The sequence below is a fragment of the Mus caroli genome, chromosome 11 (genome assembly GCF_900094665.2).
Source record: "Mus caroli chromosome 11, CAROLI_EIJ_v1.1, whole genome shotgun sequence".
Lineage (NCBI taxonomy): Eukaryota > Metazoa > Chordata > Mammalia > Rodentia > Muridae > Mus > Mus caroli.
In genome coordinates, this window is record NC_034580.1 from 84,313,721 (window position 1) to 84,340,494 (window position 26,774).

A 26,774-nucleotide genomic window follows, 5' to 3' on the forward strand; every position below is an offset into this window, starting at 1 on the left:
AGTTGGAAATGGAGGATGAAGATACGATTGATGTGTTCCAGCAGCAGACTGGAGGTGTCTACTAAAAAGGGAGCCTGCTACTTTACTCCAGAATTTTGTTATAGACCAAGAATACATTCTCAATTAGAAAGCCACAATTTGGTCCCACCACATCCTGACTACTACAGTATAGTTTTCTCTTCTTTCATTTCCCTGTCCCCATTTCTTTATTGTACATAAAGTAACTGGTGTATGTGCACACGAATAGTGCTCTTTTTTTTTTTTTTCTTTTCCTTTTTTAAACTAAATGGCCGATGTTCTTTTCTGGTTGACATCAGATGGAGATGGTCTGGGGAAAAATACTGGGTTTGTGAAAATACCCCCTTCTCCATTAGTGGCATGCTCATTCAGCTCTTATCTTTATATTCCAGTAAGTTATTTTGCTCTCATTGTTTTAACAAAAAAACCCAACAACACCAAATCCTTGCATACCTTGTTCGATTGGAGAATTTTAATGTTTTTCATTTATCATTGTAAAACCAAGGACAATTTTATAACTTTTTTGTACGTAGCTGTTACATGTAGGGCAATCTGTCTTTAAGTAGGGATAAATTACTCTTGAACAAAATGATCCTAGATAGTTTTCCCTTCAAGTCAAGCGTCTTGTTGTTTAAATAAACTTCTTGTTTAAAAAAAAAAAATTACTTTGGGGGCTGGAGAGATGGCTCAGTGGTTAAGAGCACCGACTGCTCTTTTGAAGGTCCTGAGTTCAAGTCCCAGCAACCACATGGTGGCTCACAACCATCCGTAATGAGATCTGACGCCCTCTTCTGGTGCATCTGAAGACATCTACAGTGTACTTACATATGATAATAAATAAATCTTAAAAAAATTACTTTGGGCATACCGGTTAGCTTCTATCTAGATCTAGTCTATCTAGGTCATGAACGAGTTTCTATAATTTGTTCTACCATTCTATGCTAGGATTCTATAATTCTGTAAAATGCAGGCTCTGATCCCCCTTTTCTCAAGGAAGAGACCCGAGATTATTTTCTCTTTGAGACAGCTTCCCTAAATGACCAGCAAGCACCCAGACCCACCGAGGGGGCACTAGCATTGATATATGTTGGGGTCCAGGAGTCACCCCACAAACCACAAGAACACGGATCTCAGTCAGACAGGGATGGTTTATTGAGCATTTGCCTCAGGACTGATTGATCAGGGCCGCAGAGCAGACGCAGGAGCTGACTGCTACGATAAGCCAGGATTCTGCAGAGCTTTTAAGCCTGAAGTCCGCAAACATCTGTGCCAAATGATTTCACCAATCAGGACTTATGGATAGGATTTCCTCAGGTACACGTATTTGTGGAACACTTATCCTGTTCCTATTGGTTGGGATATTCAAATGTGGTAGCGGAGACTTGTCTTGCTTAACATTCATGTCTTAAACTTGCTAACCAGAATGCTAGTTACCCACATACATGACTCTGCCAAGTAGGATGTCAATTCCCAGGGAGGTCTTGGGAACATAAAACTTTACTTAACCCCCTACTCAAAATGGAAAGCTTATTCCAAATAGCTTCTTATATTGGTGCAGGACTCTCTTATGTTGGGGTCCATTCCTGGAGCAGCTTACAAAGGCAGAAACCATGAAAGCTCATACATAGCAGTGGTAGCACATGCCTTTAATCCCAGTACTTGGGAGGCAGAGGCAGGCGGATTTCTGAGTTCAAGGCCAGCCTGGTCTACAGATCGAGTACCAGGACAGCCAGGGCTACACAGAGAAACCCTGTATCAAAAAACCAACAAAACAAAACAAAAACAAACAAACAAACAAAAAAAACCCAACCAACCAACAAACAAAACAAAAACAAAAAAACTCTCCTACACAGGTGCAGGAAGTGCTGCTGGGTGGTTGGTTTGGGTCCAAGCGTATTGTGGCTAACTATAGAAAGTAGTTTTTAACGGACCTCTATTATGATTGATTTCCAAGAACACCAAAGCACAGAACATAGCAGAATATGCAATCAACTCAGGCATGAGAAAGTTTCCTAGCAACAGTAGTAATAGCACATGAGAAAGTTTCCTAGCAACAGTAGTAATAGCACACGAGAAAGTTTCCTTGTAACAATAATAACAGCACAAAATGGCTAACTAGACAGCAGTTACCCAGGCTTTAACAGCATACTCTCTGAAAAGTTCCCACCAGAATTCCAAACGTCACACGCATGCAGAAACTCTCTGCAGCTGGGTAAACTATGCCTCTGCTAGAGCACGAGGCAAATCATAGTTGGCTGCTGCAGACAGTCCGAAGCAGCCCATATCTCCACACCTGAAATTAAAACAAAAACACCTCCTTATAATATTTCTGCGTTTTTTAAAAGAACCCCAAATCCCCAAATTGTCACTACAAGTATGTGCTATTACAGACATCCCCCTGTCCCACATGCTTTCTTTAGATTCTCACATGCATGTAAAGGCGGTGAAAAGATTAATGCTTAAAGAAAAAAGCTTTAAAGAATAATATTCTGAGTGTGGTGGTGCACACCTGTTTCCTCACTGGGGAGGCTGAAGCAGGAGGATTAATTCAAGTTTGAGGCCAGCCTCGGCTTCCTAGTGATATCAAGGCCAATTTGAATCTGGCTTAACCAAACGAAAGTAGTCTCTGATAAGTTAATATTATCTGATAATTATGCCCAAACAGGAAAAGTTTCACAGAAACTCCCACCTCAAAGCAATTTTACTTTGTTCCTGTGAGACTGAATCAAGAGTCTCCTGTGTGCTGTCTATGTACTTCCACTGAGATATGCCATTGAGCCACACCCTAGTCCTTACTTATTATCACCATAACCAACTGTGTTGACTGCTGTCTAGACACTTCGCATTCATCGTCCTACCGTCATCATCATTATTCTTAGTTGTTATTTTTGTCGTTTTGTTTGGTTTTTGTTTTCTTTTTGGTTTTTCGAGACAGGATTCCTCTGTGTAAACAACCCTGGCTGTTCTGGAACTTGCTTTGTAGACCAGGTTAACCTCACGCACAGACGTCCAGTTACCTCTGCCTCCCAAGTGCTCAGATGAAAGGTGTGCACCACCACAACCTGGCTCGTCATCCTCATTTTATGTGTGAAGGAATTTTTGTCCTTATTACACAGTCCCAGTTAACTGAAGGGGGGCTTTGACCCTGAGATTGTCTTACACCAAAGCTATGATGTTCTTAACCTAGCTAGCCTTTGTTTGGTTTTGTTTTTCCAGACAGGATTTCTCTGTCTCTAACTGTCCTGGAACTCAAGATGTAGACCAGGCTAGCCTTGAACTCAAAGATCCACTTGTTTCTGCCTCCCAAGTGCTGGGATTAAAGGCGCGTGCCACAACCACCTGGTGATATTTTTTTTCTTTTTTCTTTTTGAAGGCTATCTGTAATATCATCTAAAACTTTGGGTTCCCTAGTTCCTGCCCAGGTCCCCTTAACCAGATTATGGCAGAGATAGGCATCTCCATTCCCTACAAGATCTCCATCCAGGTCATTCTTTCATTTATCTATTCAAAAAAATAACTTGTAAAACAAATAACTCGTTTAATTTCCTAAATATTTCATATATCAGAATTTAAAACTACAGGCTGCAGGGGGCTGGGGCGGCAGCTCACCTGTACGGTGCCTACTGTCCAAAAACGAGGACCTGCCCTTGATCCCTAGAACCCATATATAAAGCTGAGTGCGTTGGGCCTGGACAGAAGTCATTGCTCTTTCAGAGAACCAGGGTTCAATTCCCTGTACCCACAAGGCAACTCACAACCAGCTATAATTCCAGTCCCAGAGGAATCTGGTGCCCTCTTTTGGCCTCTTAGGGTACTGCATGCACATGGTGTACAAACATACCATACACATAAAATAAAATAATGACTAAGGTTAATAAAAGCTAAGTGTTGTGGGTTGTGTTTGTAATCCCAGTGCTAGGGAGAATTCTTAGGGCTCATTGGCTAGTTGGCTGTCTCACCAAAATAGGTGGACAGAGCCTGGGGAACAAACACCGAAGGTTAACTTTTGGCTTCTACACATATGATTCTATGTATACACACACACACACACACAGACGTACAGCTTGAAAAGTCATAGAACAGACACGAGTGAAGCTACTACCCAGATGGGCATAATGTACAGGAACAGCAGTTCTGTGTGTATTGTTCCCTCTGTCCCTGTCATAGGAAACACCTGTCCTGGGGTCTTCATTTCTTTTGCTCTTCTTTGGTTTGACCACCCCTCCCACCCCGCCCAATATCTCTAAACAATATAGTTTCGTTTTGAAAAACTGTGAAACAAGCCCCAACTTAGCTCTACCCAGGAGTAGCCATAAAGCCCTCCTCTGTGAAACTCCTGGGGGATTTAAGCTGAGTCCTGGGGGATTTAAGCTGAGTTTCTCGGGGACAGAGCATGGACTCAGCTTCCCAGAGAAGATTCCAGCCTGGGAAGTCAAGGGAAGACCTGGTGAGGGAAGATAGCTCATCATGGTGGAAATTTCCAGGTAGGGGTATAGTCTGACAAAAATATGTTCTCCGAGGGAGGATGCTATGGGGTACTGAGTATGTTCATGTGGCTCTGGTAGTGGGGTGAGGTGCTGGGGATCAGGGGCCCCCACAGCTCTGGGTGTCCAGATGCATTGTGGTAGCAGGTATAGGAGGCACTCTGACTATACCCGGCTTTCTTTACTTACTGTTAACATTTTCTTTTCCCTCTTTGTTCCGTTTTGTCTTTCTTCCAGATCATTTGCCCATCTGCCTCTTGAAGGCTGCCAGGCTGTGGTAAGGATGAGTGAGCATCTGAGTGCAGCTTTTCGTGTGGGTAGACACCTCTCTTTTAAACATACTTTTCTTGTTTTCTTAAGCCTCCCTGCCATTCCTGCCTTAGTTTAAAAAGATTTCTTTAGTTTTTCTCTTAAATCCTTTTTATTAAGTTTTCAATGTCTGCTCTTGTGTTAAAAAATCTTTTAATTTGTGTGTGTGTGCATATCTGTGAGCATATGTGTGTATATGTGCGTGTATGTGTATGTGTGTATGTGTGCATATGTGTGTGTATGTATGTCTGTATGTGTGTGTGTATGTATGTTTGCGCTCTCATGTGCCCACAAGCCAAAGTGTTTACTTGAAGGTTAGGGGAGATGTTTCAGGATTTAGCTCTCCTCTTTCAAGATAGATATGGAGATTAAAATCAAGTTCAAAGCTGTTACCTACTAAGCCCTTTCACCAGCCCTTTGGTTTAATGTCTAGAATTTTCTTTCCTTTCTTCCCCTTCCTCTCTCTTTCCTTCCTTCCTTCCTTCCTTCCTTCCTTCCTTCCTTCCTTCCTTCCTTCCTTCCTTCCTNTTCCTTCCTTCCTTCCTTCCTTCCTTCCTTCCTTCCTTCCTTCCTTCCTCTCTCTCTCTCTCTCTCTCTCTCTCTCTCTCTCTCTCTCTCTAGACTTGGGTTTCTCAGTCTGTCCTGGAACTCACTCTATAAACCAGGCTGGCCTTAAGACTCAGAGATTTGCCTCCCTCTTCTGGGATTAAAGGCATGCACCACTTCCCCTGGCTCTTTCTTTTGTGTGTGTGTGTGTGTGTGTGTGTGTGTGTGTGTTGGAGACCAGGTCACACCACATCTACATCTCTTTTCTTTTTCTGTCTTCTCCATCAGAGTGTGTCAGATGCTGAGGAAGCACTGTTGGGGGCCCCTGGTCTCAGAAGTTTTGTCAGCCTGACTTCTTGAGTGATACCACCAGAAGAACTATGTCTACTTCGGTGTTTCTTCCAGAATGAATGCTGTGTCCCCCAGTTCCAGGCCGTGCACTTTCCTTTGAACATCCCTCTGCATCCTACATCCCTGCCCCTCTGCCCACATGCCGCTCTTTCCTGTTTAGCTTGGATAGCAGGCTGGCTCTGGCCATCAGAACCATTGCTGACCTTGGCTGTCTTCACCTGCTGGGCAGACACAAAAGTGAGGCCAACATCTGGACCCAGAGGAGAAATTAGAGGCCATTTGTGGAAGTACTCAGGAGGCCGGAAGGCCTCTGTCCAAGGCCAAAACACCACACCATTGTTTTCCAGTTCCAAACAGGAAGGGAACCTGGGTGTGCTTGGGCAAAGGAAAGGGAACTTGAGGTGGATGTAAGTGTGGCAAGTAATCTCGAGTTAAAAAGGGGCCACAGTCTCTTCTAATAAACAGTGTATACTGTTCTGTATCCTGATATGCGTGACTAACCTCCGCTCGCATCTTTGGTCCTCAGAAACGGTTTCACAGGCTCATTTTTCCCCCTTTCTGTTTTTAAAGACAGGATCTCAAGTTCTCCACGATGACTTTGAACTTCCTAAGTAGCCAAGGATGACCTTGACCTTCCTGTCCCCTCCTCCCAAGTGCTAGGATTCCACGCATAGTATGCCCTGCCATTCCTGGCTGGTTGTGCGACTTTCTGTCCTTCTGTCTGGAGTCTGAGAATGTATGCATGTATGCAAAGCAAGAAAGAATGGCTTCACACAGAGAAAGAGGAAGCATAAGAGCAACCATTTACAACCCTCTCCTCCCTGGTGTGTGTGTGTGTGTGTGTGTGTGTGTGTGTGTGTTGGAGACAAGGTCACACCACATGTAGCTGGCCAGAAGCTTGGGACTCTCCTCTTTCCTAATTGCTGGGATTACAGGCAGACGCCACACCTAGCTAAACCCGGGTTTGGAGATGATTCCAAAAGCCACAGTTGCAGCCATTAGACCACCCTGCCTACCCCGATGCTTTCATTTGCTTTTGGATGCCATTCTGCCAAGGGTTTATTAATAGTGTTAATATACTGCCCGGCTCTGTGGGTTGGGGGAGGGTTGGCTGACCCAGGTGGATCTCCTTGAATGAATAGCTTCACAAACATATTGCATACCTCATTTGTGTCATATCGGCGGTGGTCCCATTGTTCAAAGAGACATTGCCCAAAGAGACCTGGTCCATCCCTTAGCTCCTTTAAGTGGGTGCTGTGATTCCCATCTGAATATCAGGCTGTGGAAAATTTGGTGACAGTAAAACATTTCTGAAAGCACCGACTCAGAATCAAATGTGTCATAAACTCGAGGCCTTTCTGGCTGAGCTTCCGCGCACTGCTCAGGTCCCACGTCACTGTAGACTCGGTTTGAACACAAGCATGTGTCACGCTGCGAGACACCAAGGACAGCTGCCAGAGTCCCCTCCGCTCGGATTGGACACTGAAATGTTGGCAAGCGCGGTGTTTTTACTGGACGTGCAAAGGTCTCCGCTTTGGGGTCAGTAAAGGGTCTCAGCTGATAAAGATGCTTGCCACGATGACGATGCCTAACCACTTGACATCTACCTATATATTTTGGCAGGTGTATGACTCCCCACCGAAATAAACTATTTAATGAAAAATTTTTTTCTTTCTTTGTTCTTTTTATGCTACTCCCCCCCCCCCCCCCCCCCCCCCCCCCCCCCCCCCCCGCCCCGCCATCCCCGCCCGGAGACAGGGTTTCTCTGTGTAGCCTTGGCTGTCCTGGAACTCACTTTGTAGACTAGGCTGGCCTCAAACTCAGAAACATGCCTGCCTCTGCCTCCCAAGTGCTGGGATTAAAGGAGTGGACCACCACTGCCTGGCTACTTTGTTCTTTTTTTTTTTTTTTTTTAAAGATAGGGTTTCTCTGCATAGCTCTGCCTGTCCTGGAACTAGCTCTGTCTACCACATTGGCCTCAAACTCAAAGATCTGCCTGCCTCTATCTCTCTAGTGCTGGGTTTAAAGGCAAGCCCCACCACTGCCCTACTAATAAAAGAATTTGTTAAATGCTCAGTGAATTTGACTTGTTACTAGGGCATACTTTCCAACAATTTCCGAAGTGGGCCTAAGCACACTGTATCACTTGGTGCTGTGAATTTATGTGGAGTAATGTTCTTAGCCCTGACAATTATGAAATCAAAATATCTATTATCTCTGAAAACTGTTGAATACACCCTGAAAAACACATAACATTTACATAATTAGTGTACACTTTTTAATATTATTGCTAAAATCATTTGTATATGAAAGAAATGCTTTAAAATAAATTCCTTTATGGTTTATTTTCAGTAACCATTTGATTTGTATAGCTGGATCTTGTACAGATGTACTGAGTGAGAAGTGGTCCCTGTTACAAAAGGTTGATGAAGGCCTGGTCCAGTCGGGAGTCCAGGTGTCAACGGTGAAGAAGTGATGTTAGTAATTCAACCTACCTACGACCACTCAAACCTGACATCTGTCCGCACAGTGTAGCTGCTGACCAATGTGGGTACGTGTGGACCTGCAGCTTATAACACTGCTGTCACCACTCCTTAGAAGAAGTCTATATTGCTAGGCATAGTGGCATTCGCTTTTGATCTCAGCACTCGGGAGGCAGAGGCAGGCGGATCTCTGAGTTCGAGGCCAGTCTGGTCTACAGAGTGAGTTCCAGGACAGTCAGGGCTACACAGAGAAACCCTGTCTCAGAAAACAAAAACAAAACCAACCAAGCAAACAAATAAAAAGAACTGTGGCCGACCCTGGGCGTATACAATTTGGACACATGTTAACTCTCTTGGTTGGGTTAGATTCAGTGTCTTTCTGAAATAAAACAAACAAAAACCCAAATAGAGTTCCTGTGTCTTAGAAATTGTTTTAGTTCCTGGAATTTTAAAATCTCTCTTGCTATTAAAATATCATGTAGCAGGAGGACGCTGAGACCTCTATAGTGTTGGCTCTATCAAAGAGTCCTAAATATCTGGGTAATTTTAGAATCACTTCCAAAAGAAAATGGAGAACTCCCATGAAAACATTAGTTAGGTGAATGTCCTGAGATTATGGGTGGTGGGTGCTATCTATCTATCTGTCTGTCTGTCTATCTATCTATCTATCTATCTATCTACCTATCTATCTATCTATCTCTATTAATCATATATCTGTCTATCACATCTCTGTTTGTCTATCATATCTATCTATCTATCTATCTATTTATCTATATTTCTATCTATCAATCATCTATCATATCTCCGTCCTATCTATCTATCTATCTATCTATCTATCTATCTATCTATCTATCTATCTATCACCTATCTCTATTAATCATATATCTATCACATCTCTGATTGTCTATCATATCTCTTTATTTCTCTATCTTTCTACATATCTATCATATCTCTGTCCATCATATCTACCTATCTATCTATCATCTATTTTGAGGCAGGGTCTTGCTTTCTGGTGGTCTGTAATTCACAATCCTCCTGCCTCAGCCTTGTGAGTGTTGGGAATACAAGTGTGCCCCTCCAAGCCTGGATGGCACTCTCCTATGTCCTAAGACGTTGTAAAATGGGTAATTGAGTTGTTCTAGCCCTTAGCATCTGTTGAAGACCTTCAAGTAAGGGTCCGAGGTGGGGCTCAGTGGTAGAGAACTTTTCTACTATGCTCAAGGCCTTGGGTTTGAGACCTAGTACTGAAAAATAAAATAAAATGACCTCGAGTAGTACATTGACTAGATAGTAGAGAAATAGTCCTGGGCACTGGAGTGTCACCTCTTCCTGTGACCAATGATTTCCTGGGAGCCTAGGTACATCAAGAACAGAAAGTTTTGTGTCCTTGCTTCATTTTCCCTCTGGTTTTAGTTGTGGGGTCTTGTTCTCTATCCTGCCATCTTGCGGCCATATTTGGAATTGCATCCTCTTCTGAGAGGCGAAACTGAAATAGCTCACCTAGCTTCAGTTCTCCTAGCGCTACACTTACCAGGTCCTTTCCACCAGAGCATCTCAGGGTGTGATCGAGGCTCTGGCACTCACTTTTCCAGTCCACTAGAAAATACACACTAATTTAGAGCTTACAGCCCACCAGTGGAGGAGACAGCCTTTAAAAAGCAAACAAATAAACATATTGATAAACTGTGGGGCAGAAGTGGGTGTAGGAGGCGGGGGGATTTTACTGAGAAGGCTACAAGGGGCAGAGTTACCCAAATGGGAGAAATTTCAAATTAATAACGCATGAAAGATGAGGAGGTGGTCAGGAAAAGAGCACATGCCAAGGTCCTGAGGCAGAAAAGTGGTAATCACTGGGGGGCCTTCAACACGAAGTGAATATGAATATATTTTATGAATACTTCATGACTGGGAAGGGTTGGAGGGGTGGTGAGAGTGGGGTTGCAAAAAATATATGCATATAGTCCAGGGTCATGCAGCACAAGTTAAAGACCCTGATTTTGTCTTGAGTCCATTGGGAAGGTAGTAGAATTTTTATTTTTTTCAATTTTTAAAAATAATGTTTTAGACACAGTCTCATTATGTAGACCAGGTTGGCCTTGAATTCACAGAGATCCACCTGCCTTTGCCTTTCAAAGCTGTGTGCCCCGTTACCTGGGTGAGTTTCTATTTGATGGAGGATAGTTTGACCTGGGCAGTAGGATGCTGGGGACCACTGGGGACCTGGGACAGAGGCTGGGTGAAAAAAGTTTCTTTCTCTATGTATCCACTTGAAGAATCACAATTCTCCTTACCTAGTCTGCTGAGTCGGAGGATTAATTACGGCTGTGTGCTATATCTGTGGCTGGTTCACATTGTGACTTTGTTTGTTTGTTTGGGTTTTGGTTTTTCAAGACAGGGTTTCTCTGTGTAGCACTGACTGTCCTGGAACTCACTCTGTAGACCAGGCTGGCCTACGAACTCAGAGATCCGAGATCCACCTGCCTCTGCCTCGGAGCGCTGGGATCAAAAGTGTACCCCATCACCAGCCAGCCCCCTGTGTTTTTATTGGACAGAAGTTACTAGGTCAGAGAGGTGCTTTCAGAGTGAGTCCATACTGAACATTTTTAGCAATTTCTAGCTAAGTATAGATTTTTTTTTCTCTAATGGATGGAAGAAGTTTATTTGATAGCACAAAACAACAGTGTTCTATCCAACCACAAAGAACAAAAGAAATAAAAAAAAATAGGTATGTGGATAAAAGACAAGATACCTAAATACTTTATTACATTTATTTATTTATTTATTTATTTATTTACTTGTGTGTTTTTGTAGATACAAATGCATATGGCACAAGAGTGCCTTGGCACTTGTGGGGAGGTCAGGGCTGGTTCAGACTTTTCCCTCTGTAGATCCTGGGGACTGAACTTAGGTTGTCAGGCTTAGTATTCATTTTACCAACAAAATGAAACAAAACAAAGCCCGGCAGTGGTGGTGTGTGCCTTTAATCCCAGGACTCCAGAGGCAGAGGCAGGCGGATCTCTGTGAGTTCAAGGCCTGCCTGGTCTACAGAGTGAGTTTCAGGTAGGACAGTGAGACCCAGAGGGAGGGAGAGAGGGAGAGAGAGGGAGAGTCTCTGTATACTAAACCAGTGACAGGATAGTTCAGTCTAAAAACTCTGTTTATTTTTTCTTCTGTCTTTTCTTTTGGGGGATATTTCAATTTAATATCAGTTACCAGGCATTAGCATGGCCTCCGACAACGGTGGCTCAGGTTCTGTTTTCTTTGGAGCTGGCAAAGTGACCACAGGACAACAGCCATTATTCTGAATGGAGAGCATTATACAAAGAAATGGCACGTCCCCTCCGGCCTTCATTTGTTACGTATTTGATGATTTCTTCATATGATGTTTATTGATGACTTTCAGAGAACCACGGTACCAAGTTGGAGCCTCTTTTTTGGCTGACACAGAGTCACAAGAGTCAGGTGTGCACTGAGCTTCTTACGTGGTGGAGAGGACCTTAAGCTCCCCCGATCCTCTGGCTTCTCCCTGGAAGGAGCTGGGTCCCTGCAGTATGCCTCCACACCCAGCAGGCTTTCTGATCTTTATGACGATAACCTTAAGTCTAATTAAAGCTGCTTAGGGTCTTACTGATAGTTCCTGAGGCCCTGTGAAGGAAGAAGTGTGTTATGGTTGTGTTAGTCAAGTTTATGTCCTTGTGACTGAGTACCTGAGATGATCAATTTATAAAGACAAAAGGTTGCTTTTAAAAAATTATTAGCCGGGCGTGGTGGCGCACACCTTTAACCCCAGCACTTGGGAGGCAGAGGCAGGTGGCTTTCTGAGTTTGAGGCCAGCCTGGTCTATGAAGTGAGTTCCAGGACAGCCAGGGCTATACAGAGAAACCCTGTCTCGAACCCCCCCCCCCAAATTAATTTTTTTGAGATTATAATGTGATTACATAATTTCCCCTTCCCTGACCCCCTTAAGCCTTCCTGTGTATCTGCCTGATTTGGTCTCTTTTCAGTTCATGGTTTCTTTTCCTTAAAAAAAAAATTTTTTTTAATGTTTATTTTGTTTTATATATGAGTGTTTTGTCTAAATGTGTTCATGGGTACCATGTGTGTGCTTGGTGCCTGGGAAGGTCAGGAGAGGGCATTGGATGCCCTGGAACTGGAGTTATGAATGTGGGTACCAGGAACTGAGGGACACCAGTATCTGGGTACTCCCCAAGAGCAGTGGGTGCTCGTGACTGCTGAGACACTGCTCTGGCCCTGAGGAATGGTACCTTTGGTCTCACAGTGTAGGGGGTTCTAGCAGGTGACTCATTGTCCCTCTTTGGATTGGGCACGTGGGTGGTGAGTCAGTATATCATGGCAGGAGCACAGAATGGAACAGATCTTGTCATGATCCAGGTGCAAAAGAGAAAGAGGAGTGGAGCCAGGTCCCAGAATTCCTCCCTACCAAAAGCCTCGGCTCTCTAAAACTCATGATGCTGGCCTCAAACTCATAGAGATCCGCCTGCCTCTTCCTTTTGGGTTCTGAGATTAAAGTCATGCACCACTATATCTGGGCTAGGTTCCACATTTTAAAGGTTGTTCCCTCCCCCCAGGACTGGCCTATTGGGGTCTACACCTTTGACACATGGGCCTTTATGAGCAGTTGGCATCTAAGCTACAACATGGAGCATCATGAGAACACGCAGCGTTAGGTGTGAAGACAGATTTAGATTCTCCCTCGATACTTACCTATGAACCTGGACTAGATTTTATCATCTCTGGATCTTAATTAATTCCCTTACTTTTAAGGAAGAGATGGCTAATAGTGAGTGGTCACACCTACAGTGTGAAGCTCATGACTTCTCACCAATACTTCATCATACCCTATGAGGGCATGGGTTTTGTTGGCTTCTTTTCCAAGAGAGAGAGAGAGAGAGAGAGAGAGAGAGAGAGAGAGAGAGAGAGAGAGAGAGAGAGAGAAAGAGAGGTTAAGTCAGGATTCAATGGTTGGTCTCTTTGGCTCCAAAGTCAAGTGGAAAATCTTTTTATTCCCTTCATCTTGCTCCTTGCTTGGTTCCTTACCTACATCTGAATTATCAGTGTGTGTGTGTGTGTGGTGTGTGTGTGTTGTGTGTGTGTGTGAGAACTTAGATGGATGGATTTTGGGAAAATGTCATAAAATATGCAAATAGAAGAGACAATTAGGGCTGGTGAGATGGCTTAGTGGGCAAAGGTGCTTGCTGCCAAGCTGGACAACCTGAGTTCAATCCCCAAGATCTACACAGTGGAGGGAGAGGACAAACTGGCCCCTGACTTATGTTCTTCCATGGAGGCATGGAAGTGCCCACACACACACAAAATAACTAAATGTCAAAAGAGAGATGGATGCTATCTCAGTGAAACAAAAAAAAACCCACCCCTTTCAGAAATGATTACAGAATGCGCTAGGTAGACCTGTTTACACGAAATGAATGCTCTCCAAGCCGCACTCAGGAGGTCACATTTCCTGTCTCAGGATGAAAATTCGCAGGAATTCGGAGGGAACTATTTTAGCAGTCATTATTGCAAATTCAGAGTCAGATGTGCTTAGCCTCACAAGGCAAACTGTGTTAGCGGAAAACTACACAGCATTGGATCTGACGGGCCCCCGCTTTCAAGTAGGTAGGACCGGTCTGGAGAGCGCAGTCAGCGGAGAGGAGCCTGGCATCATGGAGAAGCTGTTTGTCTTGGTCTCTGCTCTCGCCCTGCTGGCTTTCTCCTCAGGTAGGTTCTCCTCTCCCCAAGGGCCCGACCTATTTTTACACTGACATAATGATATATAGTGTATATTGACATTTTCCTGCCCTCTCTTTTTGTAAGAGCAAGCTTGTAGAATTATTATTTGTTAAAAGGGAGGTAAATTCCCTTAAGTCTTAAAGAGTGTTTGAGAACTATTTTAAAAAACGCTGACAAGCTTTCAATTGCGTCTTCTTCTAAAGTTCGTGTGAGATCACAGAAGTTTTATATTCTTTTACTGTGCTAATATCTTTTAATATTTGCATGTGATTACCCCCTCCTCATTAATAATTTTGTGACCATACCTTCTCAGTGCGATGTGTGAAGACCAGGTTTAACGCATTTTTAACTGCCACAGACAATAGAACAGGAAATAAATATATATATATATATATATTTTAAAACCATATTCAGGGCTGGGGGTGTAGCTCAGTTGGCAGAGTCCTTGCCTAGCATCTGTGAAGAAGCCCTGAGCTTAGTCTCAGGATGACATTAACTGGCACGGTGGTAAACAACTGTAATTTACTGTAGTATTCAGAAAGATCCGAAGGTTAAGTTCCTCCCAGCTAGACATGGAGTTCAAGCCTGGCCAGCCACAAAACCTTGTCTCAAAACACACAGAAGCAAGCAAGCAAGCAGCACAACAAAACAAAACAAAGAAAAATCAAACCGCGTGTTACATAAATGTCCACTTCAAATAAATGGGTTATTGCAGGGAGTGCGTAGATCTAAACCCCCGAGCTTTTGCTCTGAGTTAACTAGAATAGAAACAATGTAAAATTTCTGAGTCCTCAGAAATGCCACATCCTTTGGGACAGACTTCTTTTTGTATTTTAAAGGAGATTAGACTTGTAAATCCTCTCGGGAATACTAAGGTGGAGTGTGGAATCTCTCAAATGCTTTTCCTGCTTTTTCCAGAAGCCTCCCCGATTCTGACAGAAAAGCAGGCGAAACAGCTCCTGAGGTCCAGGCGACAGGACAGGCCCAACAAACCTGGATTCCCGGACGAGCCCATGCGGGTGAGTGCCTGGCCCTGGGCAATTTTATAGAGCACGTTATCTTCTAAATGGGCATTCATTCGGGGCTGGTTGCAGGGTAGGCTATGAGATGGACCGTTCTGTTACAGACTCAGGAGTAAGACGTGTGATCTTTACTCCTGGAGATGCTGGCTTTACCCACCTACTTAACACAGAAATAGCAGGATCTACAGGAATGTGGAGCGTGTGTCCTAGCGTCCTGAGTGGGCTGCCCTGCATCTCCCTCCTCCGATCTGCTTGCTTAGGAGCTGTTTGCTCTCTTTGGCCGATGCTAACCCACTGCCTGCCTCTTGGACCCCAGGCCAACTAGACTAGCATCCTCACCAGCAATGGCCTCCCTGGGCAGAATCTTCATAGCAGCTGCCCCTGGTTACAGATTTTGTCCTCAGCTCTGCCCTGCAGGGTTATGCTGTTTTCTCAAATCATCTTTTTGAACCCAGGGCATCTGTGATAGTTAATATTGTCCACTTAAGAGGATCTAGAATCACCTCCAAGACAAGCCTCTGGGTTTGTCTGTGAGAGTTTTAAGACTCAGCTAACTGAGGTGGGGAAAGACGCATTCTAAATGTAAGCAGTACCATTAAATGGACTGGTTCTAGACAGCCATTAAGAAAAACAGAAAGGGGGCTGGTGAGATGGCTCAGTGGGTAAGAGCACCCGACTGCTCTTCTGAAGGTCCAGAGTTCAAATCCCAGCAACCACATGGTGGCTCACAACCATCTGTAATGAGACCTGACGCCCTCTTCTGGAGTGTCTGAAGACAGCTACAGTGTACTTACTTATAATAATAAATAAATCTTAAAAAAAAACCCAGAAAGTAATCTAATCTGGGCGTCAGCTTTTATTTATTTTTTAATTGTATATATTTTTAATTTTTTTTGCAATTATAATGTAATTGCGTTATTCCCCTCTCACATACCTCCCCTTTCTCTCTCTCAACTTCATGGCCTTCTTTTCTTTCTTTCTCCCTCCTCCCCAAGACAGGGTTTCAGCCTGTGCTATGTATAACAGTCCTGGAACTCATTTTGTAGATCAGGCTGGCCTCAAACTCACAGAGATCTACCTGCTAAAGTGGGGTTAAATGCATGGGCTACCATGCTCTACTTTTCTTTAATTGTTCTTACACACACACACACACACACACACACACACACACAAATACAGAAATACAACCTGCTCCCCACTGCCCTCCCAAGACTTTTACTGGGCTGGAAATGTATCTCAGTGGTAGAATGCTTGTCTGGAACCAAGGTCCTAGATTTGATGGCCAGCATTGAAAGAAAAACAAAAAAAGACGGTCAAACTAGATTTGAATCTTTCTGTTCACTTTGCTTCTTCTCTCATTCTTCGTTTGTTTTATATTTACTTATTTAGTGATGCGCGTGTGCACACGGAGGCAGAGGGCCACTTGTAGGAGCTGGGTCTCTCCTTCTATCATGTATGGCTCAGGCCTGAACTCAGGTTATCAGGCTTGGCAGCAAGCACTTTTACCTGCTGAGCCCTGCACATAGCTTGAATCTCTTGATTCTCTAAGTGTGTATGGGGGAAGTTTCCTTACATTACTATACACCATTACCCGCAGCTGCCGTTCCTGCACTGGGGATCGAATGGAGAGCCTTGCATGTATAAAGCAAGCATTCTACCCATAAGCTAACATCCCAATCTCTGAGGTTTTCTCTGACAGCACCTGCACCTGGCTCATCTTGAACTCTGTGGGGAAACAGCCTTGGCCCTTCCTGAGGGCTCTCCGTAGGCCTTTATGTGCAGGTGTTTGGACCGTTGAAGCTCAGTTTCCTGTCTCCTGCAACGGTGTGGCCCTTGGCCCTGCACTCTGCATTGTGTGGTCCTCTTGCCTCTTAGAAGCTTCTGAGTACACACACTCCTTTGCTGACACTGTGCCTCTTCCTGGCTTGGGGCCATGGCCTGCCTCAACCCCTGAGATCACACACACACTGGATTTCAGAGCAAAGCATAGTGGCCCTGTGCTTGTCAGCGTGCCATGGGAATGTCAGTGAGGTCCCAGGGCCAGGCAGGGTCAGGGGCTGGAGGTCAGAGCTGTACAGTGGGTGGACATCATCCACGGGCCCTTGGCTCCTGAAGAGTCATGGCTTCCTTCCGACGTCCCCTTTCTCCGATGTTCCCTTTCTCTCTTTCTCTCTTGTGTTTTTTTGTTTTGTTTTGTTTTTTTGAGATAGGGTTTCTCAACATAGCCTTGGCTATCCTGGAACTCACTCTGTAGATCAGGCTGAACTTGAACTCACAGAGATCTACCTGACGCTGTTTCCTGAGTTCTGGGATTAAAGGTCTGTGCCACCATGTCTGGCTTACACCTATGGGTTCTGAAAAAGGCTTTTGCAGAATATATGTGTCAGACTATCTGTTATCCTTTCTCCATGTTTCTCTTTGGGCCTTGACTGGAGCCCCTTGGGCTACTTGGAATGATGCCCACAGAAGGCTCTCTCAGGGTCAGGTTGGGTGTCCCCTGGACATCATTGCAACATGGTTGGGGTTTGGTGTTGCACACATGGTGGAACCATCCAGGGGTTTCGAGCAGGGTTCTGATAATGATTAGGTCAGTGAATCAGAGATTCAGAATACAGAGCTTCTTAGATGCTGGCCTTCAGATGCTGTACGTGGGAAATAGCCAGGGAGATTGTAGGACATATATTACATCTCCTCGTCATGGACTTGGTGGACTTGGGCACATGAGTACAGTTGACAGCTTTGGGGCGGGGGAAGGCATGTGCCCCTGGAAACTAAGCCTGGAGACCCCTATGCTTACTGTCAACTTATGGTGCTGAAACGTTGACTAGTGGGGTTGTCTTATGTTGTTTCTTGCTAAGTGACTAGCTAGAAGAAAACTGGTTCAGAGAACAGAGAACCATGGAAGAAGATAATGGGTGGCGCTTTAGGGATGTGTGTTGATTCAAAAGAAAAACACTTGTGGAGATTTGCAGTCTTTCCTCATGAAGGGCCAGGTGCGGTGTTTGTCATTGTGACCCTTGGCTTCAACACTGAACAGGCTGGCGTGTGCAGAGTCACAGGCTTATTGGACACAGGTTCAAACTACCCATGCACACCGTGGCCTTGACTGTTTGAAGCAGTTCCTGTGTGTTTCCCGCCCCTGACCACGCGCTAGTGATGCTCAGGCTAGTGCCTACCTGGGGGAAGCAGGGGGAACAGGACCCTTGATGGAGGAAGTTGGGGGCCTGGAGGGAAAAAGGAACAGATATTAAGAGGGAGAGAGAAGGCCCTGGGTGAGGTGGGAGACTTTAAATGTATGGAGGCAGCCAGGATGCAAGTGGATAAGGACCACTGTGTGGGGAAGATAAAGAGAGAGGCCAGAGAGAGGGGCAGGTGGCTGGTCCCTGGTCTAGGAAACAGCTGACACCCGGGTCTGAACACACTTGGCCTTGGGTTTGAAGCTAGTTTCGCAGCGTGCTGTTTCCTCCGCAATCCCCAACCACACGAAGCCATCCGTGTTAGCGGGTTTCTGGAAGGAATTGATACTGGCAGGTGATACACAATGGGGGTGATCGTGGCTGTCAAGAGAGGAAAGTCACCCCTAGAATCTAGAAGCTGCTGTCGTAGAGCAACAGGCTGTGACTGGCTGTGACGGTTGTTTATCATTAACTCGCCTCCAGATTTTTGGAGATTTGGGAGAGTAGGGTCTGGACTTCACGAACATGGGGTGAGAGCTCCCCGAGGGCTGGCAGTTCATTTAGGGACATGCCACACGGAGACAGGTAGATTTGACTGAGTTGTCACGGTGACTCTACTGTGTCAGAGGACTTGGGGGCCTAATGGAGCCTCATGGAGCTTACAGAGGCCTAGACCAACCCCATAACCCAACCCTGTTTGAAGACAATGGCACGAAGATGGGCCTACTGGAAGAGAGAGCAGGCATGAAGATGGGGCTACAGGAAGAGAGAGCAGGCATGAAGACGGGGCTATGGGAAGAGAGAGCAGGTATGAAGATGGGGCTACGGGAAGAGAGAGCAGAACAGGAAAGCAGTTTGAAGCCCAAATGTCCCCACAGGATCATGTTTTGAATATCTGTTCCTCAGCTGGCACTGAGACCCGGCTGGTGGTGGAAGCAAAACAAAGCAAACACCCCCAAAACAAAAGGGGTATACCTCTGAAAGTTAGACCTGGCCCCTGGTTCCTGCCTTGCTTTATCTGATCCTCGGTTCCTCATGACAGGAACTGTCCCACACTCTGGCTGCCTTGAACTGATACCGGCGATGTCTTCCCCACCGAGAGGGACTAAATAAACTCTAAAACTGTGTGCCAAAATAAATCTTCCATAGGTCTTTTAAAGATTTATGTATTTATTTTATGTGTATGAGTACACTGTAGCTGTACTGATGGTTGTGAGCCACCGTGTGGTTGCTGGGAACTTGAATTCAGAACCTCTCTGCTCGCTCCGGTCGGCCCCGCTTGCTCCGGTCGGCCCTGCTTGCTCCAGCCTAAAGATTTATTATTATTATATCTAAATACACGGTAGCTGTCTTCAGACACACCAGAAGAGGGCATTGGATCTTATTACAAATGGCTGTGAGCCACCATGTTACTGCTGGGAACTGAACTCAGGACCTGTGGAAGAGCAGTCAGTGCTCTTAACCACTGAGCCATCTCTCCAGTCCCCTAAATCTTCTTTTAAAAAAGATTTTATCTATATTTTCAGTCATTCGTATTTGCCTGTACCTGTGTGGGGTGATGTGCATGTGGATGCAGGTGCCCCCAAAAAGTCAGAGCTAAGAGATTCCCCTGGAGATGCAGTAAGAGGTGGTTGAGAGCTACCCATCATGGGCGCCGGGAACTGAACTCTGGTCCTCTGGGAGAGTGGTAAGTGTTCTTAACCGTTGGGCTGTCTGTCCAACCTATATCATTCCTAGGTACTGAGGTCACAATGATGTGAGAGGAACCAACACGGAATGACTTCTGCCCCGCAGGAGAGGGGTTATAGCCCTGTTGGCTTTTCCTTTTCTTTCCCAGCACACCTGGCTTCTCTGTTTGGCTCTGGCGCTCTGGTTGCTAAGTCTCTTAGGACCTCCATACCAAGCACTTCCCACCCCCCTACCCCCCATTTCTCCTTCTGTTTCACGGCTCTGCAGCTGGGTTCCCCCTGTCAGATTTTTAGCATTATGCTGCTTAGATGCCAGAGTATCCTGGGCTCTGCCTTCCCTGTTCTCCAGTCCTGTGGCTTGACTCTTACCTCTTTACCAAAGAGATGGCAGCAGGCTTCTGCCTGCCGCCTGACCTCTCTCAGGAGCTCTGGACTGGTTGAATCCAACTTCCCTAACTGTGCTTGAATATCTAATAGGCATCTCTGATGTCACAGCTCCAAAAGGAATTTCTGATTTTTTTACTCACAATGGCTACGGCTCTAGCCTTCCACATTGGGGTGCGTGGCACCACCCCAATTCTGGAGCCCGGCTCCTCATCCTCCATTGTCCTCGTGACAGCTATGAGTAGAACAAGCAGTAGCCCTGTGTATGACATTCGTGCCTCCCCACTGAGTCCTCTCGTTCCAGCCTTTAGTTTCCTGAGGATCTATAAGCACAGAGGCCTGTTGGTCCTTCATCATTATTGTCCTGACTCTGCTCCAGCCTTGCCGGTTGCTGTACTGTGCCTCCACCATGTCATCCGAAGGACACTCCTTGGCCAGCTCACCTGCTTGCAGGGGTGGTAACTAGGTCGTGCTTAGGCTTTTTCTGCAGTGTGGTTGTTTCCATTCAACACAATGTATTCCAGCTCGTTAAATAGTAAGTGATGTGCCTTAGAACCGTATTACAACTTACTTGCTCTTTTTCTGAACAAAGTGCATTTTAGGTATCAACCCTATGTGATAGAACTCCCCACACATGGGGCTGGGGAAATGGCTCAGAGGTTAAGAGCACTTGTCTGCAGTCTGTAACTCCAATCTTAGGGGATTCATTGCCATGCTGTCTTCTGGCCTCTGAGGGCACCAGGCATGCACATGGGGCAGGACATACATGCAGGCAAATAAACATACATATAAGGCAATGAAATAAAACTCATCGTACACTTGTGTGTTTTTCAGGTTCAGTGAAAAAAAAAAAAGAAATTTCTCAGAGTTTCATATGCTTTCCATTATACTAGGTACTGCCAAATTGTAACAAGGTCTGCCCTCAGTGTGTATAAGATCTCTCGATCTCTCTCTCTCTCTCTCTCTGACAGGGTCTCACTATGTAGCTCTGGCTGTCTTGAACTTGCTAAGTAGGTCAGACTGATTTCAAACCCAGAAATACACCTTCTTCTGCCTTCTGAGTGCTAGGATTAAAGATGTGCGTCACCATGCTCAGTGGCTTAGTCAGGGTTTTTATTGCTGCACAAAACATCATGACCAAGAAGCAAGTCGGGGAGGAAAAGGTTTTATTTAGCTTACACTTCCACATTGCTGTTCATCACCAAAGAAACTCACATAGGGCAGAAACCTGGAGGCAGGAGCTGATGCAGAGGCTATGGAGGATGCTGCTTACTAGATTGCTTCCCCTGGCTTGCTCAGCTTGCCTTCTTAGAGAACCCAGGACCAGCAGCCTAGGGATGGCACCACCCACAATGGACCCTTCCACCTTGATCACTAATTGAGAAAATGCCTTACAGTTGGATCAAGGGAGGTTTCTTTCTCTGTGTGCCAAGTTGACACACAAAACCAGCCAGCACACCCAGCATCTTATACTCCTTTAAAACTTATTTATTATTTTTGTGCTTGTTCATGACGAGTGTCTGTGGGTGCACTACGGTGTTTATCTGGTGGTCAGAGTTTGTGGAGTTGGTTCTCCTCTTCCACCTTTCTGTGGGTTCCAAAGATTGGACACTGGTCACCAAACTTGTATAGCAAGCACCTTTCCCCTCTGATGTGATGCATCTTGGTAGCCCACTTTCCTCTACTCTTTTTTTTTTTTTCCAGACAGGGTTTCTCTGTTGTAGTCCTGGCTGTCCTGGAACTCACTTTGTAGACCAGGCTGGCCTCGAACTCAGAAATCTGACTGCCTCTGCCTCCCAAATGCTGGGATTAAAGGCGTGCACCACCACTGCCCGGCTGTGTGTATCTATTTCTTAGGGCTGCTGTAATGGACTGTGGTAAAGTAGCAATTTATTTATTTAAAGATTTATTTATTTATTTATTTAATGCATAGGAGTACACTGTAGCTGTATAGATGGTTGTGAGCCATCATGTGGTTGCTGGGAATTGAACTGAGGACCTCTGCTCGCTCACCAGGCCAAGACTCTCCCCTCCCTCTCCCTCTCCCTCTCCCCCTCCCCCTCCCCTCCCCTCCCCTCCCCCCCCTCCCTCTCCCCCTTCACCTCCCTTTCCTCTCCCCTCCCCCTCCCCCTCCCTGTCCATCTGTCTATCTCTGACTGATACCTAGAGATTAGGATGTAAAGCTCTCAGCTACTGCTCCATGGCTGTGCCTGTCTCTTTCCCACCATGGTTATCATAGATTAACTGTAAGCAAGCTTCAGTTAAATGCTTTCTTTCATAAGAGTTACCTTGGTCACGGTGTCTCTCTACCCCACAGGCATTACACCATTTTATGTTCTCATAATAAGAAGGGAAAGCACAACCCAATAAGCTATGTTGAGAGCTGAGGGTGTGTGTGTGCGTGTGTGTGCATGTTCACGTGTCTGTGCATCTGTACATGTGCATGCACGAATGTGTGTGACAGACTGCATCTACAAAGCTTTTATTATATTGTTTTATTTGTGTGTGTGTGTGTACATTTATACTTTTTCGTGTATTCTTGTGTGTGTGTGTAGGCCAGGGTCAACCTTGAGTATCGTTTTTCAGGAGCTGTCTGCCTTGCATTTTGAGATAGGGGCTCTTGTAGGCCTGGAGTTCCCCAAGTAGGTTAGACAGGCTCGCCAGTGAGCCCAGAGGTCTGCCTGACTTAGTGTCCCCAGCACTGGGAGTAAAAGTATACACTATGATGCCTGGGTTTTTAAATGTGGCTTCTGGGGAGCGAGCTTAGGATCTCATGCTCTCGAGGCAGGGACTTTACCAATGGAACTCTCTGATCTGCCAGTTTTCTATTTTATTATTATGGATAAGTTCAGTAACTTTCTCCACAGACAGACCCAGACCCACCCAGCCTCTCCTGAGGCAAGCCCTTCCCCGAGTGGAGGTAAAGGCTTTGCTGACAAGAGCTACCTCTCCAGCTCTGTAGCATAACATTTGAGTTATTCTATTTTATAATTAAGTATTGTCATTGACTTCTTGCTTGGTCCAGTTTGTAAATTAAACTTCATTAATAGGCCTTTGCGAATAGGAAAAAATACGGTCTGTGGAAATTCAGCACCAGTTGCGTTTTCAGACATCCACTAGGGGGCGCTGAGAAGATATCTCCTGTGGATCGCGAGACTGTCTTACTCATCTACAAAACAATGCTGTACACTTCACTAAACACACCCGCGTGAAAGCGGATTTCTAGAAAAAGGCTCAGAGAGATAATGGGTTAACTGTCAACCCTGCCATCTCGCTGAGTGTTGAAGCTGGTGCTTTGGTGATCTTTATATTTAATACTTAAATTTTTGTTTATTTAAAAAGATTATTTAAAAAAAATTTAAATTATGCCTTTGTGTGCTTGTCTGTGTGTAGGTATGCATGCATGTGTGTGTATGTGTATACATGTGTATATATCTGAGTTCCGGGAACTGAACTTGGGTCTTTTGCAAGGACACTATGTGTTCTTAATCACTGAGCCACCCCAGCCCTCAATTTTGACATTGGTTGTCCTATTAGATTGTTCTAAATCGCTTTAGGAGATGGACAGTTTGTTTCACTTCTGAGCCTCCAGAACCAAGCCAATGATCGGTGTTTAGTAAATGCTAGCCGTGTCTCTGCTTCCTGGGGAGGTTGGGGTGTGTGTGTGTACTCAGCAGGATAGAATTTTTCCTTGAGTGAATCTCAAGGAAATCTCTTCAGTTGCCTCAATTAAACTCATTAAGATCCTCTCATCTTGCCAAATCTTAGGGAAGAATTTGTTTGCCCATTGCCAGGCAGAACCAGGCAGATTCCTTAAGAAGGATGACATTGAGGCTTCTGCCATGTCCTTTGTGATCATCTCTGTTTTTAAGTGCTCCTGTGCCCTGGGGATTTGTCTTTCTGGGAAGCTGGGCTGTCTTTGGCTTGTCTTCCTTTCAGGTGTGCTCTTACTGGGTGCAGATAAATCACACTGGCTTTAAGGTAAGTGGCCTTTGTATATATGCTTTCATGTTTAGCACCATGATGACTGTCCCAGGAACTCCACCACCCCTTTATTCCCATGATCTCAAAGATGGTTCAGAAGAGCTGAGATGTCAGCGCATACTGGCTTTCCTGGGACGCGGAGCCTTCAGGGGAATCCAGGACAGTTCACTTCTGAGCCATCCTCCAGCCTGTGTGATTACCTTTGACTAATGAGCAAAATAAATCCTCCCGAATGTCAATGGGCCTGTAATCCTGCCCAAATGTCATAGGAAAGGATGGAGACATCTTGGAAAGAGTTCATGCCTTGATAGGCTGTTTGCTATGTCATTCTTGGGTCAGGTCAGGCTCTGCTGAGCTTCTCATTTCATTATCATGCCACTCCAGGGAGGGTCTAAGTGTAGTTTCCATTCCAATTACTGGGAAAAGATTCACTTTAAATCATTACAATGAGCATTTGACATGGAACACAAATACGAGTTTTTGTTTTTGTTTAATTTCTTCCCTCCCTGGAGAAGGGAATCTAAAGAAATGAAAACCTGTTTTCCATCTCCCTCTCCTTTCTTAGTCCAGGAACATTTGAGAGGGTCATTAGTACTGGGTCACTTCTGACTCGGCCAATGCAATTGTTGAATTTGTGGTTTTTAGCTGACTTGTAGTTGGGCTTTTCATCTTTGACTAATGACTGCTTTCAGGCCTTTGTGGCAGATTCATTTCCCCAACATTTAAAATAAATACTGAAGTGTCATGGAAACCGGGGCTGGCTTCTTTCTTGTTCTCAGTGTGTGTCTATTTTGGTGGCTTTTCTTCAGTGATGACTTCAGCTGCTGTGAGACAGACACTGACTTTTGCTTTTATGTAGATTTGGCTATTACAGCAAAGACAATCGACACAGACAGCGAGGGACCCTCCAAGGAGGCATCAGTGAGACAGAAAGCAACCTCTTCATGTAAATTCATTTATATATCTCTTCAGCGAGTGGTACTGAGGCCCTACTGTGTACCAGGCACTAAACCACACACTCGGTGTACCGTGGCTGTTGTCCTAAAAAAAAATGCACAAATAAAACCTATCCTGGGCTGGGTAGCATGTGCCATAGTCCTAGCTCTTCAGAAGACCAAGGTAGAGAATCCTCGGAGCCTGGGATTTGTTTGTTTTTGAGACCCTGTTTCTCTCTGTAGCCCTCTCCCTACTTAAAAATTACTCTATGGACTTCTTTTTATTTTATGTATAGAGGTGTTTTGCTTGCATGTATGCATGTATGTATGTATGCATGTATGTATGTATGCATGTATGTGCACCATGTGTGTGCAGTGTTCCTAGAGGCCAGAACATAGATCTAATCTGCATATGAAAGAGAACATGCGCTGCTTGTCTTTCTGAGTCTGGGTTGTAACCTCACTCAGTGTAAATTTTTCTGGTTCTGAAAAAGCAGTAGATGCTACAAAGTGGGTGGGAATGGTTTATCTGTGTGTGTGTGCCTTAGGCCCCTGTCAAGAGGAATGTTAAACATCTCGTTCCACAGAATACTTCATTTCTTTTTCTTTTTCTTTGAGGTGGGACCTCACATTAAGCCTACGCTGGCCTGGAATCTATTGTTGCTTGGCTGGCCTTGAGTGTATGGTGATTCTCCTGTCTCGGCTTGCAGTGTGCTGGGTTTACATACAGCACACAGCCACGACGGCTGGCTTTTCTATGAGTGTGTGTTCACTTATATGATGTGCGTGCGCGAATGTTTTCCTATGCAGCTATGCCTGGACAGCTGTGTGCACATGTAAGCCAGAGGTCCTCAGCTGCTCGCCACCTTGTGCTTTGGAGATAGGGGCTCTCACTGAAGCCAGGGTTCACTTATTCTGAGATCCTCAGGATCCTTCTGTCCTTGACCCATCAGTGCTGGAATTATGGGCATGCACTATCATGCCTGTTTTTGTTTAGTGCAGGGGCTGGGAACTGAACTCGGGTCCTAATCTTGTATGGCAAGTATTTTGCCAACTGAGCTATTTTCTAGCTTCATCCCCTTTTCTCTTTTCTTTTTTCTTTTTTTAAAAAAAGATTTATTTGTTTATTATATATATGTAAGCACACTGTAGCTATCTTCAGACACACCAGAGGAGGGCATCTGATCTCATTACTGGTGGTTGTGAGCCACCATGTGGTTGTGTGGGACGCCTGACTCGCCAGCAAGAAAGACACCACAATAGGATCCTTCTGCATACGTTTATTGGGCTGCGCATTGACTGTGTAGGCGAAAGACCCTGAGCCCTGGGCCTCTCTTATATACTATCAGTTCTCATCCATGCACAGCAGGCCACGCCACCTCACCAGGCACGCAGCTTCAGCTAATCAGGGCAGCAGGGGCATATCTCCACCAAAATGGCTTCGCCAGTAACCTGGTACACCTGCGCAGCTCTCTCGATGTTTGTGGCTTATATGAGGAAGTCAGGTGCAAGTCATACGACTTAGCTGCAGTCCCTGGCGCCTTTGGGATTGCCGCCACACCCGCTCCCCACATGGTTGTGGGATTTGAACTCAGGACTTCCTCCTCTCCTCTCCTCTCCTCCCCTCCCCTCCCCTCCCTCCC

At 45.3% G+C, this 26,774-nt stretch overlaps 1 protein-coding gene, 1 long non-coding RNA gene and 1 pseudogene across 2 annotated transcripts in view; 2 read left to right on the plus strand and 1 right to left on the minus strand.

Moving 5' to 3' along the window:
• Nucleotides 1-6,138, plus strand: part of LOC110306001 — an 8,138-nt gene extending 2,000 nt beyond the window's left edge. The window contains exons 2-3 of the long non-coding RNA XR_002379216.2: nt 4,740-4,779; nt 5,646-6,138. This is a non-coding gene — a long non-coding RNA (uncharacterized LOC110306001). The remainder of the gene's footprint in view (nt 1-4,739; nt 4,780-5,645) is intronic.
• A 7,705-nt stretch (nt 6,139-13,843) lies between these two features.
• C11H17orf67 (chromosome 11 C17orf67 homolog) overlaps nt 13,844-26,774 on the plus strand; it is a 17,332-nt gene continuing 4,401 nt past the window's right edge. The window contains exons 1-2 of the mRNA XM_021175432.2: nt 13,844-13,930; nt 14,861-14,961. Of these exons, the coding sequence (XP_021031091.1) occupies nt 13,876-13,930; nt 14,861-14,961 (156 nt within the window). The 5' untranslated portion in view covers nt 13,844-13,875. The remainder of the gene's footprint in view (nt 13,931-14,860; nt 14,962-26,774) is intronic.
• LOC115032718 lies at nt 25,620-25,723 on the minus strand (annotated as a pseudogene).